Genomic DNA, 25,355 nt, shown 5'->3' with positions numbered 1-25,355 from the left:
CACGCCAAAGGCGTTAGCAGTCTTCCGTAGCCTTCCCTCGTCGCTCAAGTAATAAAGTGTTACCGCAACTCTTTTCAGTGGATCAATTGGTGCCCTCATGTTTGTTGTTTGCCCTTCGATATATGGGCGCAGTTCTTCGCTCAGCGCGATGACAGAGGCTCTGGACATGCGAAAGTTCTCCTTCCATTCTTCGTCCACGACAACGCCATTCACAAAGTTATCCCACCAACTGCTGGTTCTGCCCGGTCTCACCCAAAAACTTTCGCCTGGTTGCCCTTCTGGTTGTCCTCCGCGGTGTATTGAAGAACATATTGTAGATGTTCTCCATGTCCATTTGTTGCTGTCGGTGGTAGTAGAGGAGCAACAGTAAATTTTGCTGTAAAAGCCCAATCAAGCTCAATAGGTTCTGCAGCACGAACGCAACAACTCTGTAAGGCGCCATTGTTGTTGTTGTTGTTGGCTGGGTTAGCGCATGCGTGTTACATAAAACAGCTGCACTGCGCATCATCTACGCGCATGATGACGTGACGAATACAAAACAAACGTCTATCTCGTCCAGACGTCCAAAAATATACAGCGTTTTTTAAAGATCTTCACTCTGGCAGGCGTTTTTAAACATCTTCGTTTTCAGAGGGCAAAAACTCGTTTGCGTCTGGACGAACCCCCCAAAACGAATAGAAACATCCACGTTTGTCAAAAAAACGTATAGGTCTGGACAGGGCCTTAGTGCAGCCAGGATACATTATTTTTTTATATCGCTCCGTCCTGGAGCGTACCGGAATGAACCGCCCTCTGCGGCGGCTGCTGGTTTGCCCAGCGAGGACATGATGGAGGGGGTGGTTGGGGTTGTCCCTGATGGACAGCAGCTTGCTCCTAGTCCTTCTCTCCACCACCGTCCCCAGAGAGTCCAGGCTCCTTCCCACCACTGAACCGGCCTTTTTTACCTAGTGTAGATGGATTATTACTTGATTAATACCTATATTAGCCACTCGCTCAAGACGTGGCATGTAGCAAAGACTCCATAAGCAAGGTTCTTCTCAACACAATTAGACACTGATATTGTGGGCACTGACATAGTGTAATTGAACGGAAAGGTGGAACAAAGTGTTGGTTACAATCAATTCAATTCAATTTTCAATTCAATTATACTTTATTTATCCCCGTGGGGAAATTCATTTTGCCACGCCACTCTCTAAAAACAACACATGACAACACAACATAAAGGACAGACAACAATATTGGGCCAGCCATGTATAGTATATAAAAAACAGTGAGATCATGATAGAAAAGTGGATAAAAAGATGGCTATAGTTATCATATTAAAATACTAAAAAGTGATGATTAAAATAAATAAATAAATACAGATTCAGGAGCCTTGACCCCGACTACTACTTTAGTTGCCATTGCATTTACATTTACATTTACATTTTTGGCATTTAGCAGACGCCTTATTCCAAAGCGACTTACAATCAATACATTTGAATGCTAAGCATGTGAATCAGCAGTCCACCATTCGTTGCAGGAAGAGTACTCTAGCTCGGGCCCGGGGCCACTGATAGAAGGAAAACCTTCTCCCTATTATCGCCTTCTACTAAAATTTTTTTTTTTTTTTTTTTTTACTGGAGAAACTGAGAAACAGTACAAGGGGGGCAATAGAAGTTCTTAGGGACACAGTAGAGGGGAAAGCGGGTGTCTTTAGGAGACGTAGTGGTGAGGGTCAGAAGATGTCTCAGGAGGAGCAGTTAAGATGTAACCTGAAGAGATGGGTCTTCAGTCTACGACGGAAGATGGGTAGTGACTCTGCCGTTCTGACAGCCGTGGGGAGCTCATTCCACCAGCGGGGAGCCAGTGTTGTGAAGAGACGTGATCGGGCAGCCCGACTGCTGTGTAGAGTAGGTGGGGCCAGTCGGCCAGCCGAGGTGGAGGAGCGGAGTGAGCGGGCAGGGGTTTGGGGGGTTACCATTTCCTTCAGGTAGGCAGGCGCTGTCCCTTTAGCTGCCTGGTATGCAAGCACCAGGGTCTTGAATCTGATGCGAGCTGCCATCGGGAGCCAGTGCAGGGTGCGAAGGAGAGGGGTGACATGCGAGTATTTGGGGAGGTTGAATACCAGCCGGGCAGCAGCATTCTGGATGAGCTGCAGAGGTCTAATGGCTGAAGCGGGGAGCCCAGCCAGGAGTGCATTGCAGTAATCCAGGCGGGAGATGACCAGTGCCTGGATCAAGAGTTGCGCTGCCTCTCTGGTAAGGAATGGTCATATCCTTCTGATGTTGTAGAGGAGGAATCTGCAGGAGCGAGTCGTTGCTGCAATGTTTTCCGCACAGGATAGTCGGTTATCCAGGATCACTCCAAGGTTCTTGGCTGTCAGGGAGGGGGTTACAGTAGAGTTCTCCACTGTGATGGAGAAGTCTTGGAGAGGGCAGGCTTTCCCGGGGATGAAGAGGAGCTCAGTCTTGTTAAGATTGAGCTTGAGATGGTGGTCAGCCATCCAAGTTGAAATGTCAGCGAGACATGCTGAGATACGGGTTGCCACGTGTACATCAGACGGGGGGAAGGACAGGAATAGTTGAGTGTCGTCTGCGTAGCTGTGGTAGGAGAGCCCATGTCAAGAGATTACCGAGCCAAGAGACTTGGTGTAGAGGGAGAAGAGTAGGGGCCCTAGGACGGAACCCTGGGGAACTCCAGTGGAGAGGGTTCGTGGAGAAGATAGCGATTCTCTCCAGGTCACCTGGTAGGAGCGGCCCGCCAGGTAGGAAGAAAACCAGGAGTGTGCGGTGCCAGAGATGCCCAGGTCTGAGAGGATGGAGAGAAGGATCTGGTGATTGACTGTGTCGAAGGCAGCAGACAGGTCAAGGAGAATGAGAACAGAGGAGAGGGAGGAAGCTTGGGCAGAGTGGAGGGCTTCCGTGACAGCAAGGAGCGCAGTCTCAGTGGAATGCCCAGCCTTGAAGCCGGATTGGTGGGGGTCTAAGTGATCCATCTTCCGGAGATAGTCAGTCAGTTGATTAGATGCCGCGCGTTCAAGGGTTTTGGAAGGGAAGGAGAGAAGGGATACCGGTCTGTAATTGTGGACAGATGATGGGTCAAGGGTAGGTTTCTTGAGGAGAGGCTTGACTCTGGCTATTTTGAAGGCCGCTGGGACAGATCCAGTGGATAGGGAGGAGTTGATTAGGGTGGTAAGGTAAGGAAGGATGTCGGCGGAAATGGATTGGAGAAGGGGGGAGGGGATGGGGTCAAGAGGGCATGTGGTTGCCCGCTTTGATGTGATAAGTGTGAGAATCTCATCGGGGGAGAGGGGGGAAAAAGATGACAATCCAGAGATCGAGTGTCGAGGGGGGAGTTTGGAAGGGGTGTTAGCATTGTTAGTGGGAACAGTGTTAGCATTGTTAGTGGGAGGAGGGAGCGGTGGGGGGAGAAAGGTGCTGCTGATGTCGTCCACCTTTTTTTCAAAGTAGGTGACAAAGTCATCGGCGGACAGGGTGGAAGGAGGAGGGGGAGGAGGTGGATTAAGGAGTGAAGAGAAAGTGGAGAACAGTTTTCTAGGATTAGAGGCAGAAGACTGTATTTTTGAATGATAGTAGGATGTTTTAGAAGCTGATGCCGAGGAGGCGTAGTTGGCAAGGAGAGAGTGATAGAGGTTAAGGTCATCAGAAAGGCCAGTTTTTCTCCATTTCCTCTCAGCTGCTCTGAGCTCTAGTCTACAAGCATGTAGCGTTTCAGAGAGCCAGGGAGCTCGAGGAGAGGATCGAGCTGGCTTCAAGGTTAGTGGACAGAGGGTGTCGAAGGATGAGGTGAGAGCGGACAGGAGGGTTGAGGATGCCGCATCAGTGGATAGAAGGCAGAAGGATTCGACAGAGGGTAGGGAGGATAGGACAGAAGAAGAGGGCGCTGGGGGACAGGGTACGTAGTTTACGACGAGAGGGTCTTAAGTGGTTAGAGGCTGAGAGGGAAGAGGAAGTTTTGAGGGGAAGGGAGAAGGATATAAAGTGGTGATCAGAAACTGGAAGAGGGGTAACGGTAAGGTTGGAAGTGTGGGAAGATCTGGTGAAGACAAGGTCGAGCTGATTGCCTGCCTTATGAGTCGGAGGAGAGGGGGACAGGGTAAGGCCGAAGGAGAGGAGAAGGTCAAGTACTCCAGATGAGAGAAGCTTCTCAGATTGGAAATTGAAGTCACCTAGTAGTACGAGCGGAGTGCCATCATCAGGGAAAGAGCTGAGAAGGCCATCCATCTCGCCTAGGAAGTCACCGAGTTGGCCTGGGGGGCGATAGATGACGACAATGTGGAGTTTGACCGGGGAAGAGACAAAAGCAGCATGAAATTCAAAGGAGGATGTAGACAAGTGTGCCAGGGGAAGGACAGTGTGTGACCACTTGGGCGAGATGAGGAGTCCTGTGCCTCCCCCTCGACCAGAGGGTCTAGGGGAATGAGAAAAGGAGTAGGCGGCAGAGAGGGCTGCCGGTGTAGCTGTGTTTTCTGGTGTGATCCAGGTTTCAGTGAGAGCAAGGAAATTGAGGGCCATAAGAGATGCATAAGCTGAGATAGCGTCAGCTTTCCGGACCGCCGACTGGCAATTCCAGAGACCGCCTGCGGCGATAAAGTCATGGTCAGTAGAAAGAGGTGGGTAGATGAGATTGGAAGGTTTGCGAGGGGGGATGTAGCATCTAGGTGTCCTCCTGAGTGTCAGAAGAACAGGGATAGGGAGAAAGCACATTGTGGCAAAAGTCTGTAGAGGGGAAGAGGGCTAAGGAACCAACAGAACTAGGACTAGCTAAGCGCACTCAGTAGACCGGAGTGACTTGAGAAGACAGCAGCAACACTACAAACAACTGGAAGAGAAGGTACTTGGTACCCTGGCTTCTGGCTTCCTCTCAGGCCTTCCTCGATGGACTCCCACAGATAGACTCCCCTGTCTTGTTGTCACGAGTCTTGACTCCCACAGATAGACTCCCTTGTCTTGTTGTCACGAGTCTTGACTCCCACAGATAGACTCCCTTGTCTTGTTGTCACGAGTCTTGACTCCCACAGATAGACTCCCTTGTCTTGTTGTCACGAGTCTTGACTCCCACAGATAGACTCCCTTGTCTTGTTGTCACGAGTCTTGACTCCCACAGATAGACTCCCTTGTCTTGTTGTCACGAGTCTTGACTCCCACAGATAGACTCCCTTGTCTTGTTGTCACGAGTCTTGACTCCCACAGATAGACTCCCTTGTCTTGTTGTCACGAGTCTTGACTCCCACAGATAGACTCCCTTGTCGTCACGAGTCTTAGTGTCAGGAGGCTGTCGCTCTCAGACAGGCCAGATATTTATGGACACTAGCAGGCTTGTAGCCACTCCTCACTAACGAGCACTAATGACAACGACTGACAGGTGTTCTCACAGTCGCCTGTATGACCTCCCTGGCCTTGGTCTATCCACTATATAGGGGCTAGAAGTCTCCTCCTACTACAAGTTAACACCTACTTGATCAGAAACTGGTTAGTTTCACCAGAATGACTCTGAAGCCTTTGTTTTGAAAACAGACAGCTTAACTAGATATTCTTAAAACAGACAGCAATCACCCTATTACTTTCCCTATCACTATTACTAATGAACAGACAGGTATCAGTAGTCCAATTTTAACTAGATAGCCTTAAAACAGACAGTTATTTACTCTATTACTAATAACGAGACAGGTATCAACTTATCAGAAGTCCAGCTTACTAGATAGTCTACTTACTCAGAGTGGAGAGAGAGATGACCATTGAACAGTCTTAGTGCAGCCGGGATAAATTATTTTTTTATATCGCTCTGTCCTGGAGCGTACCGAAATGAACCGCCCTCTGCGGTTTAATGGGACACCAAAATAAATAAAGGATAGAAAAAAGCTAAAAATAAATAAATGTGAATATGCTATAACATGTTATTTGACTATTGTTATGCTCTTAGGTCATTCCTCCACTGTGGCTCCTCTGGAGAGGGTGTCTAGAAATCATGCTGCTCCACCCGTCATCATCATATCTGATGATGATGACGATGATGTGCCTGAGGAGATTGTGGTGATAAGCAGTGATGATGAAGAGGAGGAAGTGGAGTGCCAGCAGCACAATGCCTCTTGCCAGATTGTGGTGAAGGAAGAGGAAGAGGAGGTCCCTTCCTCAAGCTGGGCCTTGACCTTTAGATCAATTTTGTTTGGTTAGTGAATGACTTGTTCACTTTGATACTAGAAATGTTTTTCTAAACAATTGTATGGGGTGGAATTAAAAAAAGATATAGTAACAACTTAAAAATAATGTGCTTTTTTAATGGGACACCAAAATAAATAAAGGATAGAAAAAAGCTAAAAATAAATAAATGTGAATATGCTATAACATGTTATTTGACTATTGGTATGCTCTTATAGTCTAGCAGCAAGTCCTCAAAAAAGGCTTTAGTTTTCGAGATACCCCTACCCGAGGTAGAGCAAATGACAACAATGATTTTTCTTATCTTTAGGGTCTCCCATTAATGAAATTGATTGTTGTCAAATTTTATTTTTGGGGAAAATATGTTTTTTTGGTTGTTCTTTAGAGCTACCCCAATCCCTGAAAAAGAGCCAAATTAGACCAGGCCGAATATGGGGAAGGTGACAAAAAAGCCCATAACTTGAGAATGATCACTCCTTTCCTCTTCAGATTTGCTGAGGTATGAACCAGGTGGTTGTCCTACATCACCAAATAGTCAGACAACTATTTACCTCAATAAATACTGAATTATAGTCCTGTAAACTTAGCTTTAGTTTAGACGGAAATTGTACTTTTTGGTGACAGGAACATAGGACTCCATCACTTTTCTCTCATTTATCAGAAAAACAGAAATCCCTGAAAAATATATCATTACTGAATTGTCTAGGGTGCTATTGAACAATAACCAGTAGTTGTATGGAAATATCTCATACAGTTCTATTGCAAATGAGATTTCTTTAGACATAGGCCTACCTCTTCTCTGATAGTCAAATTCCGAATGGGGGATAAGTGGCATAATAGCCTATAAGTTAAGAATGCCTACTCTGATGGTCATTATATTTGGAGAGGGAAATACCAGGTGGCTGAACTACATCACCAAATAGTCAGAATAAGAGTAACCCAATAAAATAAAGTGTATTAGTTCTAAGTTGCAAGCCTCTAAAACATAGGTGTAAATAGTACAGGTTTTATTCAAACTGGAACCTTAATTCAAAGTACAATTAAATACAGTCCTCAAACATTAGGGGACACATTTTGACATTCTGCACAGCAGGTGCAGAACTCTGTACAGGGAAGGCCAACAGAGAGGCACTGGCACTTTCCACTCTCTCCACACTTTGCATCTTTGCAATATAAGTGAGTGATGTCTCTCACTTCTGTAGGTGCTGGGGTTTTTGTAAAAAGGACAGGTTGAATGGCCCCATCTCTGATAATCCACCCCTTGCCAATAGGACTCCATAACAGGGGTTTGGGCATGTGGCTGTGACACCATACCGCTGTCTGGAACATTGCTCTCTGCACATGCTGCTGAAATGCATCCTCTGTTGGCGGCAGATTTGCAGAGGCTGTATCAGATGTTGATGCAATAATGAACCTCAGTTCATCCAGGTTTGTGCACATCAATCCATTTTATATGTTATATAGCCCACATTTTATATAGCCCACAGCTGCCACTATACACATTACTAGCTATACGAATTACTGCATGTATGATTTATTTCCGTGTCATGCCACATAGCTACACGGCCCATCTCACATACAAGACGCCTATATTACATAATAATAACAATCGAGCATGTAGGCACAATATTGTAGCGTGAACGCAGGAACATTCGTCAGCCAGACGGACTTACATATTGAGCCTCATCGGTTGGACGCAGTGCACCGCTCAGACCCCACGGGGGGGTCTCAAATACCCGGCGAGTTACGTGCCCTTTTAATTATTTACTATTCAGCCAATAGTCCAATGTTTGTCTTATTTATAGGCCTGTGATTATTTGAATGAGATGAATGTGTACTACTGTATATTTATGATGATTAATTGAGATGCATGATCAGTTGTGGAAGTTGAGTCCTAAGGGCGAATAGCTAGATGTTGGACTGTCTCCGTCCTCCGAATCCTAGTCTGCCTGATCATCGCCCATAATAATGAAGTGGCTTTTATAATACACCTTTCTGGCTGTGTGTTTTGTGCGCTCCCTCTCCTGACATTTTACCAATACCCCTAAATCAGGGACCCACATATTTTATCACAATATGTCCAGTTGTATCTTGTAGAAATTGTGGAAGCAAGGCAAGCAATATTGGTAGAGCCTATTGTAATCAGCCTGCCTGGTCCGACTACGTAACAATAAAGTAACAATTGAGAATGGAATGTTGTGGTGCGACAAAAAACGCATCGCACGCCGTGTGCATTGGGATGAGATTTTTTATGATTTTCTCATAGACTTCAATAGTGTGAGTTGAAAATTGAATTTTGCGGTGCGACAAAAATCGCATCGCACGCCATGTGCATTGCAATCGAATGTTGTCCGGCGACAAAAATCGCACGCCGTGTGCATTGGCCTTATGATCATGCGCACTGCGGCTGTTTGCTGTTCCCTAACGCAAAAATGTATTCACATTTTTCAAAAGAATTACATCAGATTCCGACATGAGGACCTAAGCTTTAAAATGTGTCACATATGCACTATTAAAACATTCTAACATATGTGCTTCAATGGAATGATGAAAGGTTTGATCAAATTCAACTGGTATTCCATCTAAGCCTGGGCTTTTTAATGCTTTAAAAGAGTTAACGGACACGGACAGTTCATCCTCTGTGATTGGTCCTTCACATTGGTCTTTCTCCTTGGATGTTAATTTGGTTGTTAAGTGGTGACGTGTTTCCGGGTCCAACGTTGGCTGAGGCGCTCTCTTCGAAATGCCTCAGTAATAATAATAATTCATTATATTGATATAGTACTTTTCTGAGGCTCAAAGACCCTGACAATATGGGAAAAATGGGAAAGTGCTGCTGTGTCCCTTGTTGTATGAATAGATCCCAGTCTAAAAAACGATTGAACTGTCATTCTACCGCTGTAGTACACTGGTACTCGTACACTGGTACTCTGGTGCTGTAGTACACTGGTACTCTGGTGCGGGGAATTTCTGGTTTGGACCCGGAAATTGCTAAACGTCGTTTGATGTCAGACTTAACAACCGAATTGTGGCCTATTTTCTGGGAAAAAAGATTGTGTGCTGGCACTCAAGAGTGGGACTGGGGGATTTCGAAATGAAAAAATGTTAGTAAAATATTTATGCTCTTTGATTATATCTTTAGGCTCTATAAATATCGTTTTGTTTTGTTATGTGTTTTTTTGGGCAACATTCCTGTGTTCATGAAGAACTCCTTTTTCCATCCATTCAACTTTATTTTTGTAAAAGGTTTGACTTACTTTTTCTTCATAGCTTAGTTCTAGTTCTTTTTTCATTTGTTTGAGGGAATTTTAGGTAATCATCTACGAGCTCAGATAGTCGCTCAATTTGTTATACTATCTTCTGTTCTGATGGTGTTTTTTCTTTTTTTTATTGAGCTGTGTTTTATACAGCGGCCTCTCAGGGGACACTTAAAGGCATCCCATACTACCAGAGGGTTCTGTAGCTGTTCCTACATTTCCATGGAAAAAATTATCCTCTTTAAAAGTGGGGAGACTACCCCCACTAGATAGGCAAAAAAAGAAAGAAAATAGATATCACTATGAACACATTCCCAGTTTGTTATGTACATAAAAACTAAGAAAAAATGTATTGCTTTTGTAAAGTTTTCTGAATTGTATTATTGTTTATGTTTTTTAGGCTAATTAGATGCTAATTGGGCCGAATGTGCATACATCTCCAAGGGCACTAACACCATATGTCAACATATGTGTTTTTTTCAGAAAAGATTGTGTCTATGTCCTCGTATCAGCCCATACATCAGGAAATACTGTCCATAGTCATAAAAATATATATTTTCGCCATGTTTTTGGTATTAAATGTACTATAAACAGGGCTATGCAGGGGGACTGCATTTTTGCAAGAAAAAAAAGAAAGAAAAAAACCCGACTTATCTAGTCTTACTTAACTTATCTAACTTATTAACTTATTAACTTATTAACTTAACTCTAACTTATCTAACTTATCGTCGTTTTCTTATCCTCGTAACTCCACTGAATCAATCGTAACTCCACTGAGTCAATCCTTCCGCGTCACATGGGACACGAGAACCAATCACATTCGAGAATTCTCGCATCAACCAATAGGATCGCGTATTTTAAAAAAAATGCAACCTATCTATTTTAGTGATTGGTTGCTGATACAAGGGGCGTTGTATATATTTTTTGCGACCATTACCTATATAAACCGAACGGAAAAAGGGAAAATTGCAGAGGGAGCCAGACTGTCGGTGGGGGATGGATGACGGGCTGATTACGGACAGGTGTCAGTGATCAGACTCGTTATCCTGCTGGTCTATTTAACCTGTGTGTGTTTGTTACCCCGGGAGAGTGAAGGAGACGGGAAAACCTGCTGAGGTGTTGGAGAGAGACAGAGAGAGCTGTACTTGTTCTTTATTCTTTATTATTTAGAAAAGACTCGCTCAGCACGTCAGTGACGTTGCTGAGCCGTGCTGTACGCCAATTAAAAACATATTTACAGCCGTTCCTCTGTGCCTAGAGACTCCTACAACAACTGAGTTGATTCAGTGAAGAAGTCCAATGCCAGTTGAGCATCATTGAACTTCTAGTAACATGACATCAATTCTACTTCTGAGTAAAACCTGCCAAGAAAGATGGCTCATTAAAATGTTTGAGATTTCTTCTCAAGGCCACATGAGATTTGTTATTTTCTAAGCGAATGCTTCTGATACCTACCTAATTCAAATACTCCACTGGCTACAATTTTGTCAACTTTATTGCTGAAAATCAAATCAATCAACACTTTGAGCTGTCCTTGAAATCAGGACTAGTGGGTCTCAACTAACAATTGAGGTTCGGTTTAGGTTCCCACGAACATCTGAGATTGAATTAAACTAATTTAAGTTAAAATCACCAGTTATAATAAGCTCATCGCCTGTATATTGGGCAAGTAGATCCCCAAGTGCTTCAACAGAATCCTTTCCAGCAGATGGAGAACAAACAAGATAGCCTGATAAGGCAATATCAGTGTCAGATATACTGATTCTTTTGAGCCATGATTCACTCGAAACAAGAATATCTGGGTCGGTTTGTAATACAAATATTTAAACCTGATCTAACTTGATATAAATGTCACGAGATGAAACGGGACCTAATAATAGGATGGGAAGTTCGCAGGCATGTTGATTAGACACAGCTGAAGTGGGTTAGCTGATGAGCGAACTAGTCATGGGATTGGCTGTTGTACCCTTTAAAAAAACCTGGGTTTAGGTGAGAGAGTGAGAGGAGAGACAGGGGGAAAGGATTACGTGTGTTGATGTGAATGGACTGTTGGTGATGTTCTCTTGGCGTGAACTGTGAGTGAGTGTGAGTGAGTGGCTAGTATTAGTGCCACACTATTAACCAGTGTTACGACCCCATATGTGTTCTAGTGGATACGCGGTGTAACAATTAAATAAAACCGGGGGGACAAGAATCAGAGGAGAAGGGAAATAAAATAAACAAGATTTATTGTACAAAGGTAACACAAACAGGTTTTCTGTGAAACTCTTAACTGAAAACTACTCTATAAAAAAGGAGATTGAATGAATCTACACTATAATTAATAAAGAATAAAGTAAATTAACAGGCCTTGTGGCAATCTAATCTAAGTAACCAATCAAATACAACTAAGATTAATAAACACAAAGTACAGCTGTAACTAACAAAAGAAACCAACACAAAACAACTATAAAGTTGTTGTCTGGCCCACTGGCACCAACTGAGTGTCTCTCCCAGGCTTTTATCCTCCCTCCACCCTTGATTGAGGATTGAGTAGTGATGGCGAGATCAGTGGCGTACCGCAAAATCCCGAGGGCCCTTTCACAACGGAGGTTAACTCAAACGGATGTTGCGGTACATTTATTTTAAGGCTGCATATAGCCTACAGCAGGGGTCCCCAAACTTTTTTCTGTGAGGGCCACATCATTTTTCCTTTCTGTGATGGGGGGCCTGGGTCGGTCTCTAACATAAAATAATATGGAACAGAGTGGAATGGAGGCGGTTGCGCAAAGCAATTGCGCGCAGGAGAGCACTGGTGGATGCAAACAAAGTCTAAACAGTTGAATTTGGATGGAATGTATACCTATAGTGATATGTCAATGAAATATAATCAGTTTTACAGTCTGATACATGAGGGAGGACCCTCATCATACACGGGGGGACCCATGAAGCAGGGCTGTCTGGGGGTCCTTAAACGAGCATCAAACACTTAATTTCTTGCTTTCTGGTGAATTTAGATGCAATTTGTGCCCTTTCTGCATCAATTTATGGTGGAAATGTCATTATTTATGTAAAGGAAAACACAATATTCAGGCACCAGATGACCATTCAAAATGTAATGTAATATAATGCAATATAATGCTCTCAGGCATTCTGTACTTTCAAATATGTATTCTCCTTGAGCAGTCAACATCAACTATCAGCTATTTCGCTAGCAAACACGAAAGCTAACTTATTTGCGAAACAGCGCCCCCGCCACCACGTCGGCGCAATGCCGCAATTGCAGTTAGAAATGTTGTTGTTCAAAGGGCCGGTCCAAGTGTGGGGGCGGGCCGTGTCCGGCCCGCGGGCCGGAGTTTGGGGACCCCTGGCCTACAGCATAGACCGTTAGTTAACCCTAACCCTACTACAGCATGGATAGGCCGTATGGTTGGCCTGGACAGCTATCAGCTACAGCGCGCCGCCCGTTTGTTCAGAATGACACTGTGTGTGTGACTGTGCGGACATATCCATACACAAACGGCAACAAGAACAGACCGACAGGCTACACACCACCCCGAGTTAATTTGATTCATAGATTAATACATATCTCAATCTGTAGATTGTGTGGAGAATGAAGAAGGAGTCCTTGAAATGTTCTCAAAACATTCACACAAGAGACGTTCACTTCAGAACCCCAACTCAAATGTAAAAAAGCTACAGACTTATTATTTTATACAGATTTATTTTGTTGATAAGATCAATTCACACATGGATTATAACAGACTAAAAGTGGATTATAACAGACTAAAAGTGGATTATAATTATAATATTATAGTATAACACACTTTACATCTCTTCTCTTCTTCTTCTTCTTGTTCTTCTCTGTGTTATCCTGGACTTCCTGTACCTCTGCCTCCTCTCCTCAGGGTTCTGGAATGTCCTCAGGGTTCTGGAATGTCCTCAGGGTTCTAGATCTCAGCTGCGTGTCCTCAGAGTTCTAGATCTCAGCTGCGTGTCCTCAGGGTTCTAGATCTCAGCTGCGTGTCCTCAGGGTTCTAGATCTCAGCTGCGTGTCCTCAGGGTTCTAGATCTCAGCTGCGTGTCCTCAGAGTTCTAGATCTCAGCTGCGTGTCCTCAGGGTTCTGGCCTTCTTAGCTTGTCGATGGAGGCTGATGATGATGACTTCCTCTTCCTCTCCCTCCTCTCCCAGACCTTCTGCATCTCCAACGAGTTCAAACATGAGATGGACGCCGGCCTCCTGGACGGCAATTTCTCCTGGGTTGGGCCTTTTTTTGAGTTAGATTGACTGGACTAATTATGGCAGAGTAGTTGAGCTCTGAGGTGATGAGCTGTCTGTAACGAGAGTAGATGTCCTCCAGCTGTTCGTCCTCATCCTGTGTGTTGGTGTAGATCCTCACCTGGAACACACGTACACAGTTTATAAACCTGGACTGTTCACATTGTCACACATGCTTTTTATAAACCACACTGAGGTCAGTTTCAAAAGTAGTACAAAACCATAATAAGAGAGTATAGAGAAAGCCAAGTTTGGCCTTAATCTTGGTCTGTAGTTTTGAGATGTGGCCTGAGAAAGATAGTGAGCTGTCTAACCAAATTCCCAGGTATTTATACACCGTGACCTGCTCCAGGATAGCTCCCTCACAGGTGGTAATGATGGTGGCTGGGGGGGGTGTGGTGCCTTTACGGTTGAACCACATGAACTTGGTCTTGGAAGTGTTAAGGGACAGTTTGAGGTGGGTGAAGGCCTGTTGGATCTGGAGGAAGCTATCCTGGAGAGTTGTTAGTACAGAGTCAGGGGAGGGACCAGTGGCATAGAGAATAGTGTCGTCAGCATATAAGTGAATGAGTGAATTTCCAGCAGCCAGGGGGATATTGTTGATGTATACAGAGAACAGAGTGGGACCAAGTATGGAACCTTGAGGGACACCCTTGGTGACTGGGAGGGGGTGAGAGAGAAGGTTTTCAAACCTCACACGTTGCACCCGATGAGAGAGGTAATGAGAAAACCAGGTTAGTGAGTGGTTAGTAACCCCGATGCTACTCAGTCTGTTCAGTAGAGTGGGATGGTCAACGGTGTCAAAAGCCTTTGCCAAATCAATAAATATTGCAGCACAGTGCTGCTTAGCATCTAACGCAGAAGTGATGTCGTTGAGTACCTTTAGGGTTGCTGGAACACAACCGTACCCTGCGCGAAAGCCAGACTGCGCCCCAGAAAGTAAGTTATACACATGCAGATGAGTTTCTCAAATAAAGTTTGACAGAGTTTCTCAAATAACTTAGACAGACAGGGCAGGATGGAAATGGGCCTATAACAATTTGGGTCAGCCTTGTCACCACCTTCAAACAGTGGGAGCACAATGGCTTCTTTCCACTCGGCAGGTAAACTGGCTGAAAGCAGGTCTGTTAGGGGGGCTGCGATGATGGGGGCGGCAGTTTTAATAAAGAACGCCGCCAGCTCGTCTGACCCGGCAGCTTTTTTGGGGTCCAGAGAGGTCAGTTCCTTCTGCTGTTTTGCTATAGACAACATTTATTAGTAAGATGTCTGAGGGAACAACAGTTGAACCTATATGTGATTATGAATGAATGAATGAATGAATGAATGAATGAATGGTCTTTATTGTCATTGCTACAGTACAGGTACCAAACAACGAAATTTAGGAGGGGTGGCTCCCCTGGTGTTAGGAAAGAAAAAAAAAACTCACAAGGGAAGGAGCTGGTTTACATAAATAAAGGCTATGTACACTATCCACTATACTATACTGTACAGATAGACGACTAGGGTTGTCATATTGCACAATAGTGTTATTGCACATTTATTTAAAGTGTCGCAGTTTGCAGGCTTGAAATGTACATATTTGTGCCTCAGCACTACACCTGATTTTTTAAGTCCAGCAGCTGCCAACAATCCGTCCAGACTGTCCAGGGCCCAGAACCTAGGTCTTTGCTGTGTTCAGGGCCTGGACGGCCCTGTGGTAGAAGCTGTTCTTCAGTCTGTTTGTCCTTGCGGCCAGGGTCCTGAACCGCCTTTTCGAGGGCAGCCGGGTAAAGTGTTCGTACCCAGGGTGGGTTGGGTCCTTGGAGATCTTGGAGGCCTTCCTGAGACAGCGTGTGTTGTACAGCTCTTCCAGAGAGGGGAGGGGGGCGCCGGTGATCTTCTGTGCTGTTCTCACGACTCTCTGTAGCGCATTTCTCTCCGCGGTAGTGCAGCTGGAGAACCAGTTGCAGATGCCGTAGGTGAGGATGCTCTCCACTGCGCCGCGGTAGAAGGTCACCAGTATCTCCTGCTTGCTGTGTTCCTTCCTGAGGACTCTCAGGATGTATAGCCGCTGTTGTGCCTTCTTGATGGTGTCTTTTGTGTTGTCCTTCCAGGTCAGGTCATCCCGCATGTGCATCCCCAGGAATCGGAGGGTTGAGACTCTCTCCACGCTCTCTCCGTCGATGAGCAGGGGCTGGATCTCTGACTTTTTCCTCCTGAAGTCTACGATGATTTCCTGGGTCTTTGACTTGTTCAGTAGCAGGTTGTTAACCTTGCACAGCTTGCTCAGTTGCTCTACCTCATCCCTGTACGCCACCTCGTCCCCCCCCGAGATGCATCCCACCACGGTGGTGTCGTCTGCAAACTTTATGATGGAGTTGCTGGGGTGGACGGGGGTGAAGTCGTAGGTGTAGAGGTTGTAGAGGATGGGGCTTAGCACGCAGCCCTGGGGGGACCCAGTGCTGAGTCTGAGGGCTGTGGAGGTGTGGGGGCCCACCCGCACCCTCTGGGGGCGGTCGGTCAGGAAGTCCTTGATCCATGCACATATAGAGTGTGGTAGACCCAGGTCTAGTAGTTTGGTCACTAGCCTGTCTGGAAGGATGGTGTTGAAGGCGGAGCTGAAGTCCACAAAAAGCAGTCTCGCGTAGCTGTTTCCCCTCTCCAGGTGGGATAGAGTGGCGTGGAGAGTCGTCGCGATGGCGTCCTCTGTGGACCTGTGGGCTCTGTAGGCGAACTGGTATGGATCCAGGTTGGGCGGGAGGCGTGTGAGTATGTGGGCCCGGACTAGTTTCTCGAAGCACTTCATGATGATTGGTGTGAGTGCCACCGGGCGGTAGTCGTTTAGGCAGCTCACCGTGCTTTTCTTCGGGACTGGGATGATAGTTGAGGTTTTCAGGCAGGGTGGGATGGTGGCCTGGGACAGGGACTGGTTGAAGATGTTGGTGAAAACCCCGGCCAGCTGGTCGGCGCAGTCCCTCAGCACCCGTCCCAGGACGCCATCCGGCCCGAGGCTTTCCTGGGGTCCACCGCCTTCAGCACGCGTCTCACTTCATGCTCTGTGAGGGTGAGGCTGCTGAGAGCTGGAGAGAGTGGTGTTTGTGTTGTGGTTACCTCCGTTCGCCCCTCGTCGAACCGGGCGTAGAAGGTGTTCAGCTTTCCCGCCAGCAGGGGGTCGTCCTCTGCCTTTTTTTTTTTTTTTTTTTAAACACTTCAAACGTGCAAAAACACTGCAAACAGCAAAAAGTGAGTAAAGTAAAAACGTAAGATTATATATAAACATAAGACTTCTATATATAAGACCATGGCTGAAGTTCAAGACCGCAATCAGACACTGCGTAATCCATGTGCTTCTTGAAGGAGTCGTAGGTGGACACCACAGGCAGGACCAGGTGGTTGTTGCTGGGCTGTCTCTCGGGCAAGGCCCCCGCTGGGTCCTGGGGGTGGAAGAAGGACAGGCTGGGGCGGGGGTGGAACCCTACAGCTGGCACCACGTCAGCCGCGGTAGCGAACACCAGCACGTCCTCTAGCGACGTTGCACATCTGCCCACTTCACACTCCAGTAGGTAGTGCCTCCAGAAGGTCACGACGCAGCTCTCTTTGGCCGAAGGCTCCTGACTGTCGGAGAACTGGACGGTGAACAGGTCAGCTACGGCCTCGGCGGTCAGCTTGGCAACAGGACCGCAGAACAGGCTGAGGAAAACCTCAGGGAACATCTGGACCTGGTCAAACACCCCCAGTGTCTTCAGACCCTCACAGAACCTTCTGTATGGTAAGGGCATTCTGGTAATCAGATGGAAGTTGACCAGGTCCTCTAGCAGCGGGTCTCGGTCTGAGAGGCTGTGGATGTGTCTCATGCAGCCAGCCACCTCCAGGTACTCTGAGGCTGACTGCATGGCCTCTCTCAACGCCTCCACGGACTGGCTCTGCTGGATCGTCTTGATTTTGTGTGTGAAGTGCGTGTCTCCTATTTCGTCCAGGGTGAGGGGGGTGTCCCTGGGGTAGTTGAAGAGATACCTGTAGAGAGCCCTGGAGAAGAAGGCTGGGGGGGGGCCTCCGTGCACCAGGCTGAGAGACAGCAGACAGCCCACGTCGTAGTACAGGTCCTCACACTGGGCTTGTGAGTTGAGGGTCAGGTCCTTGGCCCCGTCGGGGCCCTGGAAGAGCACACAGTTCTGCAGCTGCTGCGTCAGGAGCCTGAGGAAGTGGCGGGTGTCTCCTCCAGGAGAGTCGCACCCCGGGCTCTGCTCCCTGGCGCTGCTGAACCTGACAGACGGGGCCTGGGACGGGTCGAACTCACTCCTGTTCACCAGCTCCAGGCCAGCCTCCAGGGCTGCGCTGCCGCTCACCGCCACTAGGGGCGCCTGCTTCTGGACGGACGATATCCGGCTGGCCAGGGCCTGTAGGAGGCCCATGGGAGAGCTCCCTGATAGAGATGGCCTTTTGAGGATGACGTTGGACTGGGCGGAGGACAGGCGGCGTTTGGCTGTCCTCGTCCTGCCCTGCTCTGCTGCCTGAGGAGAGCCGTGTCTGGACACTCTCCCGGCCACGGCGGTAGCACAGTCCACACACTCCCAGTTGGTCTCTGACAGCTTTAGGGACGAACACTTCCGATGGGTGCCGCTGGACCCACAGAGCTTGCAACGCAGTATTTCAAACCAACCGGTGTGTGAGGAGTCCGCCCGTCCTCTGCGGGACACACATTTCAGAGCGTCACAGTGCTGGTACACCTGCAGCAGTTCTCCGAAGGCGTTCTCCTCCATCTCCCAGGATGCATCTCTCTCAGGTACGTAGATGCCCATGCGCAGCATCTCCTCCTGGAACTGGTCCTTGTTGCTGCAGAGCGTACACCTGAAGAAGTGCTTCCCAGCGCTGTGGGCTTGGTGCTGGACACAGTCTCTGTGGAACCAGCTGGCGTGGCAGGCCGGACAGCGCAGGACGGAGTAGGACAGGACGGGTTCTACAGGGTCCAGACACACGGAGCAGGACTGGGGGAGGCAGATTAGTTGACTTGACTGTGTGTGTGTGTGTGTGAAGAGACACTGTTTTATAATATTGAATGCTTTATAATGAAAGGCCATTAAGGCCATATTTCAGAGCAGGAAATCTATCAGAGATGCTTCTACTGCAGATAGAGAAGATGCATTTAAAATGCTAACATATTGTTGCTGAACAGAATATACAGTACATATACAGTGTATTCCTATATATTATATTATATAGAAAGCACTAGTGAGAATAATTTTTTTATTTGATTTATTTTATTTAAAAAAATAAAAAAACATTCTATGCCTTTTATTATTTATATTTTACCCACTGTGCCTGTACACTGGGAAATGAACATCCTAGTAGGTTACCTCACCTGTCTACAGGTTACCACAGGTTACCTCACCTACTGAGACAGGCCTGAGGGAAAAACTGTGAGCGGGGGGGAAGGGGCTAGGAGGGCAAACAGGACTGGAGGGTGAGTGTAGCAGGGGAGTGGGGCTTGGAGGCAAAGGGCTCGTTGGAATAGGAGCGGGGTTAGGAGGACCTGAAATGGTAGATAAAGTAAAGTTAGACGCAATCTGGACCGTTTATTTTGCCAAATAAAGTTGGTAAACAAAGATGAGGGAGGGGGCAGGGGGATATTCTGGAACAAATAAAGAAATTTAGGGAGTATGTTCATTTTTAGAATATTTATCCTGCCAATCAATCATTCGGTGGTTGCCGAGTAAGGCGACGCAGTCTGCCTTGTTTCGTGACCCTGGGCGAAGGCTGATGTGGCTGAATGTAGCTGCTCATTTTCAATAAATATATATTATATATATATTTGATTAATTTGAGACTTGTTTTGACACGGTCGTTTCAGAGAATGTCTCGCCCCGATCAATCAAAACATTCTGAAGAAGTTGCTATGGTGATTCATCAAATGTGTTTTTTTTCTCCAATGTACACTTTTAGAGTCTTCAGCAACCCAACGTTCTCAAGTGTAATGAAGCGTTATGGAACGAGAAGCCCGTGGTATATCGTGGATATTGGCACAGCTAACGGGGTCACACTTTTAATTCATGTTTTTAATACATTCTCTACTTTCCTTGCTGTAACTAGCATTATAATAAAGGGCATTGTATAAGCTGTTGGACTTGAGTTTCCTGTGCTCATTCTAAATTTCACAAAATAACCCATCACAATATCTACATAAGAAACGTTTAAGAGCGTTAACTGCATCTTTATCACTTTGCACTGTAGTTGCCTCCTCACTTGTAGTTGCCTCCTCTGTAGCCGTCTTAAGAGGCAGTACTTGAGGATTATGCAGTTGGAGTGGATGAACTTCTCCTTCTGGGCCCAGGCCTCCTCCAGCTGGGACACCTTCTGGACCAGGACCCTCTTGTCATCCTCGCTGGTCTTCCACAGGTCCACAGCCTCTAAGAACGTAGTCTTGTACGAGACGTCAGGACCGCCTCCCAGGGACGGGTCTGTGGGGACTTGGGGTCCTCCGGGGGATCTTGGCCCCCCCCCACCCAGGGACGGCTGGGGGCCCCCGGGGGCAGAGTGGACAGAGTTTCCCCAAAACACTTGGAGCCAGGGTGCACGTTGGCTATGATGTATGTCTTGGCATTTCCTCCCAGAGAGTCCTGCAAGAGAACAGTTTTCTGTTACATCACTGAAACATCAACACAAGGCAGTTTCCGCATTTATCCCCGAAGCCCCTCCCACACTGTGGATATCCGGGCTTGGACAGTTTAACCCCTTACAGTCACCCTATTGCCTAGTCTATGCCTATATATATCTGCTTTTGTTCTTTTCTCTATAGTACTGTACATTGGTCCTTGCAGGTGTTGGTAGATTGCAGTATTATTGACAAATGAAGCCAGTTAGTGATAAAGGCCTGGAGCCTTCATTTAAAAAGTTTAGGCAGAGAATTCTACAGGGTAGACCTGGTGCCATGACACCCTGCGTTCGCAAGGGTTTCCCCCATAAGAACCTCACAGAGAAAAAAAACACATGAACAGGTTGCCGATGCTGACTTTGTCTTTATTTCAAGGAGCTAATCCAACACCTCACATTCATCATCACTCATGTCTGGGGAGCTGTCATTCTCCTCCTCTTCCTCCTCTACTTCAAGAAGGGAGGAATCAAGGGGGTTGAAACAGTGAGTGTGACTGTAGGTTTTAAAAACCTCCGACTGCTGGTAACAAGTGGCGTGCAGTGTCCTCCTCAAGCTGCACAGCAGTCCTCCATACCCTAGAGCTGTGTGGTCTGGTGGAATATCTGCAAGAAATGTTTTTTAAAAAGGAAAAAACTGTCATCATGACTACTAGTTTTTAATTAATTTTCATTTTTAATTTAATTTTAATTTAACAACTCAGCCCTTGTTTTGGTTGAAAGTCCTTCTATCACTTTAAGGGCCGGTTGCTCAGACATGAGCAACTAATTCAGTTGAGGTGTGGTCTTGTGAGTTATTATTTAAAGAACAAATGAACTATATACAAATGTACAATACATACAAAACATGGACTACATACAAATCTACTAAATATATACAAAACATGGCAAATGAACTATATACATATGTATAGGCAACTGTACAAGGACAATGTCAATAATATTCTTATTATTCTATTCTATAGAATTGTACAGTATAATAACAAATTATACACAAATCAGACCAAGCACACACACACCAACATACACCAAAAATGAACTCTACCTGATCAGTGTTACTACTACTATTATTACTGTTACTATTTCTGTTACTATTATTACTGTTACTATTATTACTGTTATTACTACTCTCCAAATTCGATATCAAATAAGGCTTGTTGGAAGCGAAGCCTCACCATGGCTTGCTTTCGGGGGTCAAGACGATCTAATGTGGGTGCCAAACTGAGGAGGTAGTGTTCATTTTCGGTGTATTTGGTCTGTGCTTGGTCTAATCTCTGTATAATTTGAGCCTGGTATGGGTTCACTGAGGGAGGCATGTGTAGATGTCACTGAGGGAGGCATGCGGTCTGTGGAAAGTAGTATCCTCTAGGCCAGGGGTCGGCAATAGGCGGCCCGTGGGCCATTGCTGGCCCGTCACCAATAATATTTGGCCCAGCAGATTATTTTGAGAATCCACTTTTTTTTTCTTTTCTTTTTTTTTTTTTACAATATCGGACCGACAGTCCCACACCACGCCTATAATGTCCGAATAGAGAATCGACCTCCACCTGAATAATGCGTATTGTACTTTTATTCATGTTGAGAGTGAATGACACAGGGACAGACAATCAGGCAGCGAAGCGCACTGACGCTGAACCCCTCACAGTGAATCATAAGTAGGTGGACAAGGCGTGGTGCTGAAATAGCGTGTGTGGTTTGAAAAAAATAACATCAGCTCATTAAATCATTCAAACGTAATTTTTACGTATGTGACTGCAACACACATATGAACAGTAACAAAGCAAATTCTGTTTAATTTTCTGAAAAACATTGACAACAAAATCGGCGCAAAAGTGGTGGTAGGCCTATGCTCCTGAAACGACAGAACAAACGCGCTATTAGGGATAATAAGTACAATGAGCCATAAGCCATTCATTCAAAATATACAAAATACAATTAGGTTATTAAATACAATAACGACAGGCTTGGTACTCACGTAATGTGAAAAGTGGCATCTCCCATCGGTCACTATTTGCTTAATATCTGGTGATATTGACGTCACTTTAATCCGCGGTTGTTTTGAAAACTAATAATATTCTTGATTTGATTATTGATAATAGTGATAACTTGAGTGTTTTCAAAGGGACATTTAGGCAGGTTTGTAATAACGGACACTGTATTTCAAATTAATTAGAGAGAGTCTCAACTATCGCAACTCTATAGTTTATGCACCGCCGCAACCTTCTTTCTACGATGCAACGATCTCCTGTAAGGGGTTCAGAGCTGTCTGGAGTTCCTCCTGGATTGACACAAAACTTTACTGAGGAGATTTCTGGACTAATTTGACAGTCCCACTATGCTTTCATACTCAGTGATTACTAATTAACAAGACCATTATGATAACGACATGGATCCATGTTGAGATGTCCGCGAGACATGCAGAGATTGTTTGTTATTTGAAGGGTATACCGCCATCCGCAGGCAGTTTATTTTATTTATTTTATTTATTTATTTATTTATTTTTATGCATCAATCAATTCCTCTCGTGCGTCTTTATCACATTCATTGACGAAAAGGACGACTCGCATGTATAGAAAGGGAACATTGTGAGCACGGAAAATGTGAGTCTCACAACGGCTTTGCATTGATGAAACCAGGTAGGATATATAGTTCGCTGTCCATTCCTCTTTAAATGCCCTGTTTTCACCGTCAACTTTCCTCTTTAGACCTTTGGAGAGTGACATGATGTTTCTCTTGCTAGCAGGTTAAATGTTTAGCTAACTTCACCCGACACGCAAACAACCAATCCAATAATAATGTGACCTTGTCTGGGAGGAGGGGGGAATAATTATCTGAATAAAACTATGTTAAATAATTATTAGAATAAGTTAGGCTGCGATACATCGTCAGTCCACACATTTATTATTCAAAACTATGGAAGAGGGTGAAACTACGTTTCAACGTTGTTGAGAATCACAACACAAACTCGCTAGTCAAGCCTAATACTGCAACGTAATGGATTGGACTACTACCTAGTTAACTATAACACTACTTTACATTGTTAGCAGGCTCACAAAACAAGCTGTGTTAGTTGACTAGCAATGTGTACAAGTATTAGAACGTGTCACATTTTTTTAACAATCAATTAAATTAGCCTTTGATTATGTTCTGGCCCGCCATCTAGTGGCTCAAAAAAATGTTGGCCCGAGGCCAAACCTAATTGCCGACCCCTGCTCTAGGCCTAGGAAGTCCTCAGTTTGATCCTGTACGGAAGAACCCAACACAGCACTTGAACATTTACGTTTTCCAAGTTTATACATTTCTTAAACACCAGCCTAATCATACGTCCATACCAGAGGGCCAAATGCTGATAAAAGATGAGAGTGGCTGGTAGATTTATTTACTATTGAGTGGCTGGTGAATCTGAACGTTTATCTGTCAGTGGCTGGGGCCTCATTTATAAAAATGTACTTGGACGTCATCTTTGACTTGCACGTAAGCACATTTTTCTAAATGGTCGTAAGCATTATTGATAAAACCGCGCTTGTTTAAAATTGCGTACGTACTTCCTTCTATAAATAACAAATATACTTGAAATATACTTGAACGCAGGTGAATAAGCCTTGTATTTACGCCCTGTGATAGCGGCTCAATTATAGCGGCTGAATTAAGCCAAGTGCTATAAATGGAATGGAATGGACTTTATTTGTCATTGCTACAGTACAGGTACCAAACAACGAAATTTAGGAGGGGTGGATCCCCTGGTGTTAGGAAAGGGAAAAACAAAACAAAAAACATTTTAGAAAAAGCATAAAAGCATAAAATCACAAGAAGGTAAGGAGCTGGTTTACATCAATAAAGGCTATGTACACAATCCACTGTACCATACTGCACAGATAGTCAACTAGGGATGTCATATTGCACAAAAGTATTTTTTTTCACGTTATTTTAAAGTGTCACAGTTTGCAGGCTTGAAAATGTACATGTTTGTGCCTCAGCACTAGCTGCCATACAATCCGTCCGGACTGTCCTGGGCCCAGAACTTAGGCCTTTTCTGTGTTCAGGGCCTTGACAGCCCTGTGGTAGAAGCAGTCCTTCAGTCTGTTTGTCTTAGCGGCCGGGGTCCTGTACCTCCTGTTCGAGGGCAGCCTGACAAAGTGTACGTGCCCAGGGTGGGTCGGGTCCCTGGAGATCTTGGAGGCCCTCCTGAGACAGCGTGTGTTGTACAGCTCCTCCAGAGAGGGGAGGCTTGATTGAGGTGTTGTGCAGCACCTTTGACGAGTTCACATGATGAGTTCACATGATGGTTTGACGAGTTCACATGATGGTAGACAAACGAAAGAAGAAAAACTTTACTGAGGAGGAGATCGACAGTCTTTTATCAGAAAGAAAAAGCACTTTTTAAAAAGCGGCAGTTTTTTCCCTTTTCCCATAGGGTTGTATGTAAAAAGGCGCTGAAGGCGGCGCTTTTTTCTAAAAAAAAAGACGTCAAGTGTGAACACCCCCTAATGCTGCTGCATTTTGGACTAATAGCAGCTGGCCAAAGAGTAGTCTTTGGCTAGACTGCTTCCAGATCCTGATTTCCCAGCTCGCTGTCTTCACGTTTATCACCTTCCATATTTACTATTATTATAACTTCAATCACATTTGTTGAGTTATTTAAAATAAATTCATACCTTGTCATCAATATTAGACAGTGGCACGGTGTATCTTTGTGTGATGTGGGGCTGCAGGAAACACAGCCTCCGCAGGATAAAGTTCTGCCTGTCAGTGTTTCCTCCAGCAATTCCAGACAATTCCATCTTCATGCACCGGTTGTACTGGGTGCAGAGAGAAATGATTTTCTTGTTCACCACTTTGTCTGCAATAAGTCAAAGTTAAAGTCAGATTTATTTGTCACATACTGCTATCATACAAGTACAATGAGCAGTGAAATGTGTTTCCGACCAAGATAGCCTGCAAGCTAGCTAGGTTGTTTTGTTTGTTACCATAGCTACCGTGCTATCTTAGTAAACGAAAAAGGACAAGACGTAACTTACCGGACACACCAAGGATGCTTCCAATCGAGCAACGGGC

At 45.4% G+C, this 25,355-nt stretch overlaps 1 protein-coding gene across 1 annotated transcript in view; it reads right to left on the bottom strand.

Moving 5' to 3' along the window:
* Positions 1-25,081, bottom strand: part of LOC308165468 (G2/M phase-specific E3 ubiquitin-protein ligase-like) — a gene marked incomplete at both ends in the record, with an annotated part of 28,721 nt that extends 3,640 nt beyond the window's left edge. Inside the window, 5 exons of the mRNA XM_080539620.1 lie at positions 13,687-13,797; positions 14,020-14,169; positions 16,988-18,667; positions 19,896-20,165; positions 24,956-25,081. Coding sequence (XP_080395746.1) covers positions 13,687-13,797; positions 14,020-14,169; positions 16,988-18,667; positions 19,896-20,165; positions 24,956-25,081 — 2,337 coding nt within the window. The remainder of the gene's footprint in view (positions 1-13,686; positions 13,798-14,019; positions 14,170-16,987; positions 18,668-19,895; positions 20,166-24,955) is intronic.
* Positions 25,082-25,355: the final 274 nt, after the last annotated feature.

This window comes from Nansenia antarctica, assembly GCF_963989245.1.
Source record: "Nansenia antarctica genome assembly, chromosome: 9".
Classification (NCBI taxonomy): Eukaryota; Metazoa; Chordata; class Actinopteri; order Argentiniformes; family Microstomatidae; genus Nansenia; species Nansenia antarctica.
Note: the sequence above shows the minus strand (reverse complement) of the source record. Positions and strands in the feature narration are given on the sequence as shown.